The following is a 14,239-nucleotide window of genomic DNA, read 5'->3' as shown; positions in this document are numbered from 1 at the left end:
AACAAAAACACACAGGGTCCCCACACACTGGCTGAAGTTTGAATACGTATTCCGCTTGTCTAGAAGAAATAAAATTACGATCGTCGGCACGTTGTATTGAGTGTAACAAGTGAGTGCTTATGTCGAATTACAGGAGGTCGTGTCGGGTCAGCAGACGGAAGTGGTGCACGGTAGCAAAGCGCCATAAATCAGTCGGGGAAGCTGTCATGGCGGCCCGCTCAGGACCCGGGCAGGTGGAATGTCTGCAGGTCAGCGAGAGTTCATCGGCGCTTTGCTCTCTTCGATATTTTTGAGCGGAAATATTAATAACAAACCGTGGAATCAGTTTGGAAGCTGGTCTTTTGTGTTTTGGCCGAGTGAGTTTTGTACATTATAAGAATATCCTACATTCAGCAAAAAATAAACTTTCCTTATTCCTCACCAGTCATCAAAACGCCAGGTAAACTGTTGAAAATATTTCATCTACTGAATATGTTCAGCCCTAGCCCAGGTGCACATCAGGATAGCTTTTACAACTGAAGGAAATAGTCACTGAGCACCATACCACGGACTTACGACGTAAAAAAAGTTCCGTGCACGTTCCTCGCTACTAACTACATGTAGTACCTTCCCAGTCTAATACGTCTTTTTATCGGATAGTTATATGCTGTTCAGTGTCGCATGATCTGTTCGGGCACATATTTTCTGTTATTTTAAGTTATATTAAGTTCAGTGATTTTCTCCCTGTACCCAGGGGCTCTGTATTTTTGATTTGGTCTCTCCTGAGGACCGGAACGTCGGGTAAATAAACGGGTGGTGGCAGCAGTGGCGAGCTCCTGTCATGGCGATAGCGGGTCTAGTGGAGAACACCGGGATCCAACCCGTACACTTAACTATACAATGTATATCCCGCACCGACTACACATATATCTATACATATATACATATATGCATATATGTATGTGTACATGAGAGAGGGGGCAGATGATAATTCACTTTGTTCAAGGTACTGCCTTTGTCAATATGACCAGAAACCCTGGCTTTTCCCAGAATTTTGTGGAGGGTTTCAATGAAGTTCACAGGATACTACAGGACGGGAGACCAGCTGGAATCTCCGTGTCCGTGCAGTCATGCTGGCCGGGACGTGCCCGCTGCCAACCCCGAGGACTGGTCCCGCCTCGGCACCGGCAGTAAACGGACTGACAATCAACCTCGTCCCGAGGGGTGAGGCGGCGCGAGCAGACGACAGATCGGGTGCGCGTCTGCAGGGCTGCGGGGACATTCCTGCCGGGAGCTGTGATTCTGGGTCAATGGTGGATACATGCGGAGAGAAGGGACTGGAAACTCGGACAGACAGCCGTTGAAGAACACTAACGAGGGTCTGGATGTCTAACGTTGTAATTGTAATTGGACTGTAACAGGAAATACAAAATTCGGTAAGATACATCTTTTGCACAGTGATAGAGAGAGAAAAAAACTGGAAGACCTTCAGGAGCAGTGCCAGTGGCACAGTTCTCTCCCAGACCTCGGTGCCACGCACTGAAATGCGGCGAAGACTAATGTTGAACACTAACCTCACCAGTAGAGTAAATGGTGCAACCTGAGCTACACATGAAAAACTAGTAATAAATTTCATGACCATAGAAGAAATAAATCAAAACCCATCACATGGAAACACTGTTTACAGCATACCTACGAGTACCGTTAAATTTTACTTCTTCATGTCACATTTAGAAGTGAAATACCCTTTTCCTTACACCGACTGAGACTTAAGCTCGTCGCTATTCTCAGCTCTACTTGTCAAAGTTCTGTAGAGAAATACAGGATCCCGGGCGTAAGGCTGTGGACTAAATGGCTGTCACCGAAATTTGAAATATTTCCCCCTAACTTAAAAAGATACCCAACAAATAATGTACTGTTGTGTATGAGTGGCTTCTACCAGGCTTGCAGCAAGCCTTTCCTCGTGGCGGCCTACCTAGTACCTTGTGTCGCCATGCATGCGGAAGCCACGTGAGCCATGACCCACACACGGGATGATTAATGATGTTCTAATGAAGTGGAGAAAGCAGTCGGTGTAAGGCTGCTGTTAAGTGCATGTAATGACACGCGTTGCTAAACTTTGCACAACAATGGGAACCAAAAGGAGAGATGCTGAAAATTTAACAGTAATTGTTCCACACTGACGGTACCAACGATTTGTATTGGGTGAAAGCATTTCGCCACAGTAGAATTGGTGGACCTGGATACGTCATTAGAAGTCTAGTCGAGAATTGCGATGTTCGTGTGTCATTCGAATTTAGGAGTAAGAGAGAAAGAACGCCAGAACTATAGCTCAGTATTATTTGTTCTTCTGTTACTGATAAATTAATTTACCAGTGGATAAAGCATTATGTAGATAGAACGTAGTGCCATCTTTCATTTCCATGACACTAACAAACAACATTTGCCAATTTGTGACTTAGTCAGAAAGTATACTACAAGTCCCATGAAGGATTGGTAATGATTGGAAGCATTTGCCGCAGATGACAAGACAAGTGTTCTCTGTCACTCAGCGGCAGGCACTATCAGACTGCCCCAATGTTTGACCTTATACGCTTTCCATCGCATTTGATTACAGATTATGGCAGGCGGGGCTTCACAACTACGGCCGGGGCCCACATTTCTTACAGTTTTTTGATACGACTGTTTGAAGGTCATAAAAAGCATTGACATGTAAGCAATTGATGTTTGCAGAAATTGCAATTACGTAACTGCTGCAACGTTTCGAAAAATCTTTCAATCCAGAACACCATGGTTGAAAGCTATGTATTTCAACTCGCAGCTGGACGTTTCACAAGTCTTTTAAAGAGCATTTTTTCGTTATATTTAATATGGTATCTTTGATTCTGTCATAATCTTGATGGTTTATTTTGAGATAAAGACTAGTTAGTTTTTTGCAAATTTTGGTATACCTCTTTAAAATCTCATCAGTTAGGTGATACGTCAGTCATGATAGCGGCAAAGGCCGAAGCTTCCAGACATCAGCTACGTAAACCCTTCTCTGATGACAATAAAATTTAGTTTTTGGTGATGTTTTTATCCACGGTAACAGTCATAGCCTCCATAAACTACTTATGATTATGATAAATAGTCGTGCGTGATACGGCATGGGCTGCACAGTACGTGACAAAGGAATACTTGATATTATTATCCCACATCATCTCCTGCTGATGACTGATAGGTCCAAAATGTTTAGAAAAACTCCTCGAGGTTAGATGATCTTATCGTGTCTTTTGCATCATTGGAAATGCAGACCCTTTTTCATGAGTGAACTTTATGCACAGACAATATCGAAAAATCTTGTCTATTTGCCGATCAGTCGTAGCTTCAGTGCAGCCCTGGGAAACAGTCTACCTATGTCTGGCGACTGGTTTCGCGTGAGTTATTTTGGACGGGATGGTTGGTAATGATTTACTGCTGTTTCTCGTTGACCCTGGGTCTCGGATGACTGGGACAATTCACGTCAACTCCCAGATGGCAGCCATATTGGATTCCCTGGTCTCTTCCATGGATGTCAGAGCGACGAACACTTGTCAGTCATCGCGGGGTGAGAGAGGGGACAAACAGAGCAGCAAGTTAGAATGTTGGATTTTCTTACTGGTGATTCATTTCTTTAAAAAAATCATACCTCAATTTGTCTTGCATCCGGAACATCTCGCTATTCCTGAAATATACTGTTTTCTAAAGTTCGAAATGAAGAGAACCACAATTTGCATTTCAGGGAGAGAAACGGCAGCTGATTTCTGCTGACGTAACAGTTATTCCGTGACCCTGCTACTTTTCCATTCTTTCCAAGTAACAAGGAGATAAACCTCCGACAAACGTGTTGTGAGTAATTCAGTGTGGCATTCTCATTGAGAAACGAATCCACGACCACTTTACCGGAACCACGATAAATCCTGTGATTTCATATCACTACCCATGCTGGAATGGACGGACGCATGTTGGACACGAGATGCCTTGAAACCTGCATATGTGCGCCCCCTAGCGGTTATACACAACCAGGTGACCAAGCTTTCGGGCATCGTTTTGATATAGACTAATCCCAACCTAACCTCGGTATTAACCGTCGAAGTTACGGTACATGAACAAGACAAAAATGTTCTATCTTATGGGGTGCTCACAAAATGTTTCCACTCACGTATCTATGACTCAAGTATTGGCCGCATTGCTGGTTGGTTACTACCAGGAGGACGCCAGGTAACTTTGGAGTTGCAAATGTACTCAAGAGCTAAGCCTTTGTAACATTACAAGCACAGCGACATTTCTACTGTCTGTCTGCAACCTTCGTCTTTTTGGACAGGCCATTTACACAAGTTTAGGGAGTGACTCTCAGGCTACGTTGTTTTTACATGTAACTGGTAAAATTGTCGTGATGTAATTTTGGAGAGTCAGTGATAGCCCCCGCTTCCAAGAACAGGCGTGTATAAACAAAATCTGCAAATATGTATTAAAACTAGAGTTCACTGTATCGTTTCCAAATCTTTCATCACCATTGGCTAAAACAGGTGTCAGTAGTTTCCTATTTTTATTCGAGATAGTACTTCCATTTCATTAATGTGACACATTTTACTTCACAAATATCGGCATTGTAGAATTTCGAAGTCAAAGATGTCGAAGTCGATTGCGTAACTCTACTATATGTAAATTGATATCAAGGCCACATTCACCCTTTCCTGTAAAGCATAAAACGTGCATCAGCATCTCATTGTGAGTGCAATGGCGCAAGTTGGCGTCACAAGTATCGGTTTTAGACCTCCTTGGTACAATGTCGCCATCTAGCGATCGTTATTAGACTTGTAGCTGTGTAGAGCAGGTCCTATCTTATAGTCTCTTTCCCGATGGTTCAAGTTCTTAATGAAAATACAGGGAAAGTTTAGAACTGCTCCCGGTGGATTCAAGAAACTATTCATTTTGCCCGGAAAACATTTCGATAAAATTCTACTAGGTCACAATAGGCAGGACATGTTTGTACAAGTGGCACAGCAATCATATCTAGAGTTCTACGGACCATCAGTGGCCTAGTCCTCTTCTTCTGCCCCACCATAAGCGGCCAGTTGACCTTCTCCTGTCTCACCAACAGCGGCCTGTTCCTCTGCTCCTGTCTCACCAAAAGCGGCCTGTTGCTCTGCTCCGAGTGTCTCACCAACAGCGGCCTGTTCCTCTGCTCCGAGTGTCTCACCATCTGCAGCCTGTTCCTCTGCTCCGAGTGTCTCACCAACAGCGGCCTGTTCCTCTGCTCCGAGTGTCTCACCAACAGCGGCCTGTTCCTCTACTCCGAGTGTCTCACCAACAGCGGCCTGTTGCTCTGCTCCGAGTGTCTCACCAACAGCGGCCTGTTCCTCTACTCCGAGTGTCTCACCATCAGCGGCCTGTTCCTCTGCTCCGGGTGTCTCACCAACAGCGGCTTGTTCCTCTGCTCCGAGTGTCTCACCAACAGCGGCCTGTTCCTCTGCTCCGAGTGTCTCACCATCTGCAGCCTGTTCCTCTGCTCCGAGTGTCTCACCAACAGCGGCCTGTTGCTCTGCTCCGAGTGTCTCACCAACAGCGGCCTGTTCCTCTGCTCCGAGTGTCTCACCAACAGCGGCCTGTTGCTCTGCTCCGAGTGTCTCACCAACAGCGGCCTGTGCCTCTGCTCCGGGTGTCTCACCAACAGCGGCCTGTTCCTCTGCTCCGAGTGTCTCACCAACAGCGGCCTGTGCCTCTGCTCCGAGTGTCTCACCAACAGCGGCCTGTGCCTCTGCTCCGAGTGTCTCACCAACAGCGGCCTGTTGCTCTGCTCCGAGTGTCTCACCAACAGCGGCCTGTTCCTCTGCTCCGGATGTCTCACCAACAGCGGCCTGTGCCTCTGCTCCGAGTATCTCACCATCAGCCTCCAGTTCCTCCCCTGTCTCACTAGCAGTAGTTAGTGCTTCTCCTGTAGCTCCTATCCCACCATAAGCGGCCAGTTCCCCTGCTCCTGCCCCACCATCAGCCGCCTGTTCCTCTCCTGTCTCACCATCAGCAGTTAGTTCTTCTCCTCCTATCACACCATCAGCGGCCTGTTCTGCTCTTGTCTCACCGTCAGCGGCCTGTTCCTCTCTTGTCTCATCAACAACGTTTTGCTCTTCTCCTCCTATCAAACCATCAGCGTCTTGTTCTACTCCTCCTGTCTCGCCATCGGTGGCCAATTCTGTCTCACCATCAGCGGTTAGTTCTTCTTTTCCCATCACACCATCACTGGCCTGATCCCCTCCTCCCAAGACACCTTCAGCGAGCTGTGCCTCTCCTGTCCCATCATCTGCGGTTAGTTCTTCTCCTCCTATCCCACCATCAGCGGCCTGTGCCTCCTCTCCTATTCCACCATCAGCGAGCTGTGCCTCTCCTGTCCCATCATCTGCGGTTAGTTCTTCTCCTCCTATCCCACCATCAGCGGCCTGTTCCTCCTCTCCTATTCCACCATCAGCGGCCTGTTCCTCTCCTGTCTCAGCATCAGCGGCCTGTGCCTCTGCTGTCGCACCATCAGCAGCTAGGTCTTCTCCTGTCTCACCATCAGCGGCCTGCTCCTCTCCTCCTGTCTCACCATCAGCGACCTGCTCCTCCCCTCCTGTCTCGCTAACAGCGGCCTGTTCCTCTCCTGTCTCACCAACAGTGGCCTGTGCCTCTGCTCCTGTCTCACCATCAGCGGGCAGTTCCTCTCCTGTCTCACCAACAACGGCCTGTTCATCTCCTGTCGCACCATCAGCAGTTAGGTCTTCTCCTGTCCCAGCATCAGCGGCCTGTGCCTCTGCTCCTGTCTCAGCATCAGCGGCCTGCTCCTCCCATCCTGTCTCACCAACAGCGGCCTGTGCCTCTGCTCCTGTCTCACCATCAGCGGGCAGTTCCTCTCCTGTCTCACCAACAGCGGGCTGTTCACCTGCTCCTGTCTCACCAACAGCGGGCTGTTCACCTGCTCCTGTCTCACCAACAGCTGGCTGTTCACCTGCTCCCGTCTCACCAACAGCTGGCTGTTGCTCTCCTGTCTCACCATCAGCGGGCAGTTCCTCTCCTGTCTCACCAACAGCGGGCTGTTGCCTCTGCTCCTGTCTCACCATCAGCGGGCAGTTCCTCTCCTGTCTCACCAACAGCGGGCTGTTCACCTGCTCCTGTCTCACCAACAGCTGGCTGTTCCTCTCCTGTCTCAACTTCAGCGGCCGGTTGCTCTGCTCCTCCACCCCATATGTCTGTGGACTCTTCGCCTATCGCCCAATCGTCGTCTTCATCATCATCTATTTGAAATAGATACATTTCAACAATTCTTATTGAAGCACAAAGTCCTAAAGATACTTCTTCCCAACGAAAGCAGCTATACATTGCTACTATGATACCATGTACGAGTATTTGATATAAACGTCGTGTTACTCTGTATTCCTTAAATTCAGACGTAAGGCTTTGCATAAGATTTACCCTCAAAATAGTCCTCCTCGGTTACTTCGACGCCTAGCTTGTTGAACAAATGTTTCGTCGACTCGTATTCCTTTTCTTCTGCATCATCTGCAGCTTCCTCCTCTTCAATAGTCCATTCGTCACCTGTACAGCAAAACACACGGCGTGATCCACGTCTGTCTTTGTTTTGAGTTGTATTATTCACTCAGTCATAAACATGTGTCAAAATATACATAACTTACATTGCATGATCGGGTGCCTGCGTTTTACTAATCAGGGAAATCTTCTCGACAATACAACAGCTTAACTTTTAAATTCGTATGAACAATCTTGTTCCCGTGTGAACTTTAAGTGAATCAACACCCTGAAAAGAATATGCTAGCAACACTAGCCTACTCAATTCATTCTACGACCACTCAATTATTATGCGTGGGTTACTACAAACATACTTGACCTTAGCTTACTAGTATTTCTTTAACCTGAATGCAAAAGATATGCAAGTCATGCAATTTTAAGTACTTCCGATCATCAGCTTTCTCTGCTTAGGTTGAATATTAAGACATAATCTAGAAAAAAAGAACGCCAAAAATGACTTATTTTTACCTGCCAGGAAGTATCCTGGAACATTTACTCCAAGCTTCCCCCAGAACGTTTTTGACTCCTCTTCATCTTCCTCCCACGAATCCAGATCGGTTAAGTTCTTGTCTTGCCATTCATTTTCTGATACAATATAGATGCCATGTTGATGGACACATATTATTCACCATTCAATGACCATGCATTATACCACCATAAACACCGAGGGGAAAGCGGCTCATTACCATTATTATAATACATGTATGATATCAATTCAAACCAAGTTGAAATCCCATAATCCCCCTTACTTTTTTATTCACTCATGCCTACATGTATGCCATGTCTGTCTACCTGATTGTTACCTTTACAAAGTTGGAGAGAAAACAAAGTTCTAGATCTCGTCATACTGTATCTCACATGCCCTTTCCACATAACCATGTTTGTAAAGGGTTAAACATGTACAAGTTCAAAGGTTATGTTAACTGAACCTCTTGTACCTGTTTGTCAGAATGTTTAGATTTCGGAACAACTTTCACACTACGCTAAATGCCAACAATATTCCTGTCAGATGGCATTTCTTTTGGATCTAACTTGCATCACTACTCAAACCTGGGTGGATCTTGGAAAGATTGAGCTTACCAATTTTGCTGTTTACATTATTGCGGATTTCGTGTATCGCGTCTAACAAGACCCTGGCTTCATCTTCACCGAAACTATCGATGAGGAGGGCTCGAACTGTAGAGGGAAGAGAGGTCAGACATTTCATTTTATATATATTGCAAATATTTACAATTAGTCATAATCAATTTCTGAAAGAAAAAATGCTATAGATTGATAATATAGACAACATGCTTCTCAAGTTGTCGATAAATATTTCTGATTTACAGATAGTAAATAATAGTAGAAAGTATTACTGACATCGTTGCTGTAGATCTGGCGGCAACGAGAAAACATCCTCAGCAAGCTCTTCTATTCCATACTGGGATTTGTCATCTGAAAGTGAAGAAAACATATCAAGCCACAGCATGACCAATACAAATCTGGTGCCAAAAAGTTAGACGGAAGAAGATTAATACTTGATACTTACAATCAATCCATCAATCCATCCATCCATCAATCAATCAACCAATCAATCTAATATCTAGTATTTCATACATTTCAGTCTGTATAAATTGATTACTTTCCTGTATTCACTTATTTTGTGCAGACTCAATGGTACGTTATACATACATGTAGAATTATTCATGGGTGTGTTACGCGTAATGGAACACCTTATTTTATACATCGCTCTGTTTTGAAAGGGTTACTTGAATATCAATGCGACTGCTGACTAGTCTAACAAGCGATTCTGAAGTCCAGCGACCAGCTAATGTCAGTATAAGAACACTACAGGGTGTTTGCACTGACGTGACTATGGCGTCATTATTGTCCGCCATTTTGGATTGTTAAACCTGGAAGTTGTCGGGTATTGATGTGCCTCCAGTCACGTAAACATTAATTACATGAGTTACATGTAAATATATCGGTCTGAGGCTTCGAGGTTTTAATCGCAACCCACAAGAATTTGGCGATTTGGCGGCTAGTACGTTTCTGTCACCTTCTTCCATTGGGTTCGCTCCGGTCTCTACGTCTTTAACCACCGTTTGAAACGCTTCCGCCTCCGCCTTGTCTACCCATAAGTTTGATTCCAGGTCCTCGAGTTCTAGATGAACGAATAAAATTTAGTGTTTAGTTACCTGCACCTCATAGGCTATATGATTCAATAACCGTATTCATCCATTTCTGTTCATCGACAGGGATTTTTCAATTATGTAAATCCAGAGCTGATGGCTCTTCTTCCTTGTGTACGTACAAAAGGCTGATAAATATTAGATCTGTCAAACGCGTCTCTCAAAGATTGAAAATTTGATACTGTGTAGGATGAGTGCGAGTTTACTTCACTTTGGTGTATGTGGTAACCATTGCTATATACTTCTTTATGTACCTCCGATCATGCATGCTTTTGAGACTTAAATTGATAGCCTCGTGTAGATGTACTACCTTTACTGATAGTAAGCATTCTACTACGATTTCTAAGTTACGAGGAATTGAAAAGACTGAGTTTAATTCTCTCCGAATGCTGATGTAACATCTGAGACCATTTCTTTTACGGGTTTAAGATGACACAGAACGTTACAAGCTATAAGAACAATAAATAGATTCTACCTAGTTTTTCATCTTTGTAGATTCGATATGCTTCAGCAAAGATCTGGTTGGTTGCCTCCTCACCCATTCTTCTGACAAATATCATTCTTACTGTAACGGCGAAAACAGTCATGGTGTAATATTTGATACAAAGACATTACTTATGAATATTTTACATGATAAATGGCCACTTTCAATATTCTATTCAAATGGAGATTTAAACAGATGTGGGAATGATAACTCTCATGCTGTTTCGTCTTGTTACTAAACGATTTACAACTGGTAGGTATAAAAAAAAACAATGAAGTTGTTGGAACTATCACAAACTTCGCTAAGTGAAAATTACTCATACAAACAGCACGCGCGTTGGGCATGTAAATACGTTTAGGATTGTGAAAGAAAAGAGTATTCACCTCGCTCAAGCTCCTCATCGCTGAGTACCTTGAATTTCTCTAAAACTTGCATCACCTGCATACGGAACGGAACGTCTGTGGAAATGAATAAAAAAACGGTTGCCATCAACAAATTAATGATAATTTAGGTGGACCATGTCTAGCTTTTTTTGTCAATGATTACCGAGTGACAACACCCTTAAGCCATGCACTTAATACGAGTTACATGAATAATACTAGCATATCTCCTCACCAAAACATCATGACGGAGACGAGTAGTTCGATTCATCCACTGTAGGATCGGACAAGCAGGTTTTATATTATGAGGGCTGAACAACCCTGGACTTTATCATGTGAATTATATCACTTCCATAGATAATATGACGTGGTGGTGTTATATGGGATTGGGGAAGTTCCGTTACATCATGATATGATTTGTCAGAGATTTTCTGAAATGAAGAAATTAAACCTACTGTCATTTTCGTGGTCCGTCTTCCCCTCCTCGTCGTCGATGAGTCCTTGGAAAGCCTCCTCCTCCTCATCACTGAGATTGTAGTCTTCCTTTAATGTGTGCATCACTGCAGGGAAATATAAAACAGTACAGTGCATAGACAAAACAAGAGTTCCGAGATCTCATACCTCCATGAAATATGGGCTTGCTTTGTCCTCATTAATTATGCAAACAACCTCTACATTAACATAATATATGCATAGCGACGCAAACCTTTAAGTAACTTACACATGTTACGAGGTATGAAATTCCCATCATTCACCAATAAGGAGTCACAGAATTTTCACATTGATTATGCAAATTAGGTCATCATTTGCATAATAGGTATCTGTTGATGTTCCGCCTGCCACAGATTAAATAGATTACATGTATAGCAGTACCATTATATGAAACACTGTAATTATAGAACTTCCTCATTAATTATGCAAATTAATTCCTCATTTGCATAATTTGCATTTAATCATGTACAACTGTCTCTCAGGTACCTACACACCAAAAATGATGAAAATATGTTGTTCCAATGTGGACTCATTGGCTTTGAAAGTTTTTACCAGAAACTAACCTGCAGTTCCAGAACAAGCTGCTAGGGGGACCAAACTTACGCCACTTATTCCTGACAGTATTAGCTATCTGTCACGAAAAAGTCAAGACCATAGCATGTTCAGGACAAAAGATACAAAAACCGGAAGTTCTGCTGCAGTACCAAGGTCATCCACCAGGAGGCCCATACTTGACCTTGACCTTTGTCTTTCCAAGACTTACCATCATACCAAATATCATCACAATCCATAAAGGCGTTCTGAAGTTATGCTGACTACAAAGTTGCGGAAACACACACAGACACAGACACAGACAGACAGACGCACACACACACAGACATACATACAGACAGACACGCCGAAAACAATACCTCCATTTTTCATGGAGGTAACTAGTGCTGCTGTTGCTCAACATGCGTAATACGTGTACATCAAGATGCAACCCATGGTTCACATTATAGACTGCTTGTAGTGAACTGTATCCATATCTGTTATCGACACTATTCTCTGTTCCATATAGCATTCTTCTTTCATTTGGGCAACCGCCTTCAACCAATTGAAGATTCTGTTGACTTTGGGTGGTGCATTGCTGGGACGGAATACTAAACTAATGATTTAAATGTTTGCATTACCAGGTTATTTGTAAATTTTGTTTTACCAATGTTTCTAACTTTTCAGAAATTTAATTCTTTGGAGTGAATAACCTCGAACAGGAAAACCGTTCTGCAACCATGCGAGTTACCATAACTACAGTCCACCATATCACTGCTGAAGTCTGCAAACTGAATATTGTGCTCATGATTACCAATTGATAGAACGTCTTGGACTTGTTACATTTCACCCCATTTCACTCCATACATGTTATCAATTTTATATTTCATTCCATTCCATACCACAGGTATTATTCACTCCATACCATACATATAGAGTATATTGTTTTTATGTTTAGCTCCATTGTGTTTCTTCCCTCTCACTTTGCCCTGGTATTCAAACCAAATGACCTGAAATTCGGTATCGTGGTGCCTAGGACATACGCCCACAGGGCTTAACACGTTTGAGGAAGTTGGATGGAGTGAAATGTGCCGTAGTTGCTCTCAAATGTGGCATTTCTAGTTACGAGTCGTATTGATAACGTTAAAGTACTTCATTGAGAAATGCAAACGACGTGTGGTCCATAGAAAAAAATACACTGACAGAATTGACGCAACAATAAGACAATGGTAAATTGCCACGACAGGTCAAATAAGGTTTAAGGCCAAATAACTCGGGTCTATATCCGCCATGATAAGAACGGACAAAATCTGAGTAAGTTTGAAAAAATCTAACATCAGGTTTACCAAAACTTTTGTATACGTAGGTAAAGAATTTCTCTAGACAACCAGCTCATTGTCATGTCATTCACATGGCAATGAGTCATGTCGAACGATGATGTATTTATCCCAGAATACAAAACCTCGTACGTGACAGTTACACAAGATATTTACTCACGTTCCTGTTCGTTTTCCTCCGCCGTCTGTGGAACAGGGACGCAGTGAACACATTGCAAAACTCCCAGAGCCAGAACAAATGTCTGAAACTTCATTATGACTGTTTGTGTTGTACGATCTGATATGTATACAAGCCGCAACAAGAGTTCAGCTGACGACGTGTCACCTGGCTTCGCGCAGGAGTAGAACTAATGAAGTAGTTTTTCAAGTTAACTGTGCTTACTGAGGACTCTGAATGCCCGGGGGTACTGACCATACCATGTATGTAACTTACCTACACCCGCACATTATTGTCGTCACAGTTGATATGCTTCTTATATAATCTTCTTAAATTAACGAATTTTGCGTAATCTGTGAGTAACCCTTTCAGTGAAGTCAGTTTATCAGGAGATATCAAATTCTCCATGTTTTACGTTTCACAACAATTAGATCGGATTACACACGATTTACGCTACTAGTATCATTGTTATTTTCACAGTGTTATTCCAGCGAACTCTGTAGAATTGTACGTTACTTTCGCTTCACAGTAGTCATCTGATAATAGTCGCATGTGAAAGCGTACTGATCCCTACATTTATATTGGAATTTTTCCGTTGTGGGTATCGACCATTTTGCCGAGTAAGTAATAATAACAATGACGTTTCATTCTATGTCAAAGACTTCAAAGTACTTTATTGGCGATAATAGGTAAGCATCATGATACGTACGGCTCTGCCAATAGGCGTATATATGGCGTATACTAGTAGTAGATAAGATGTGGCCTATAAGTGTATGGTGTATAAATCTGACATGTACACGACAAATATCTGCCTCAGTAAGAGTTTCATACTTGACTTCATCGCAATAACACTGCTTTGTTTACATTTGTTGATACTTCCACATGACATTGTGTGAATACTAGTACTTCCAAGCGTTTTTGAATTAAATTATGATCCACATTAAATTATGATCCACATGCGATTACACAAAACATGTCGATAGCGCTGCCGCCTGAAACTGCATTAGATTTTGGTACGAACTTGCCTATTTTCATTTCTAGTACCAGGTGCCCCTACGCCTAAATTCTTCCAGAAACGGCTTGTCTGTTCGGCATCTTTCTCTTCTTCTTCCTCCTCCTCCTTCCAGGCT

General features: G+C 43.3%; 1 protein-coding gene across 1 annotated transcript in view; it reads right to left on the bottom strand.

Moving 5' to 3' along the window:
- Positions 1-4,500: 4,500 nt before the first annotated feature.
- Positions 4,501-14,239, bottom strand: part of LOC109478424 (uncharacterized PE-PGRS family protein PE_PGRS54-like) — an 11,851-nt gene continuing 2,112 nt past the window's right edge. The window contains exons 4-14 of the mRNA XM_019779955.1: positions 13,113-13,172; positions 11,048-11,152; positions 10,596-10,670; positions 10,204-10,293; positions 9,596-9,700; positions 8,917-8,991; positions 8,638-8,733; positions 8,026-8,142; positions 7,444-7,566; positions 7,072-7,265; positions 4,501-6,848 (exon numbers count right to left, since the gene is read on the bottom strand). Coding sequence (XP_019635514.1) covers positions 5,040-6,848; positions 7,072-7,265; positions 7,444-7,566; positions 8,026-8,142; positions 8,638-8,733; positions 8,917-8,991; positions 9,596-9,700; positions 10,204-10,293; positions 10,596-10,670; positions 11,048-11,152; positions 13,113-13,172 — 2,849 coding nt within the window. The 3' untranslated portion in view covers positions 4,501-5,039. The remainder of the gene's footprint in view (positions 6,849-7,071; positions 7,266-7,443; positions 7,567-8,025; positions 8,143-8,637; positions 8,734-8,916; positions 8,992-9,595; positions 9,701-10,203; positions 10,294-10,595; positions 10,671-11,047; positions 11,153-13,112; positions 13,173-14,239) is intronic.

Source organism: Branchiostoma belcheri, unplaced genomic scaffold (genome assembly GCF_001625305.1).
Source record: "Branchiostoma belcheri isolate BF01 breed outbred unplaced genomic scaffold, Haploidv18h27 scaffold44, whole genome shotgun sequence".
Taxonomy (NCBI): domain Eukaryota; kingdom Metazoa; phylum Chordata; class Leptocardii; order Amphioxiformes; family Branchiostomatidae; genus Branchiostoma; species Branchiostoma belcheri.
The sequence above is the reverse complement of the archived record's forward strand: the minus strand, read 5'-3'. Positions and strand labels throughout refer to the sequence as shown.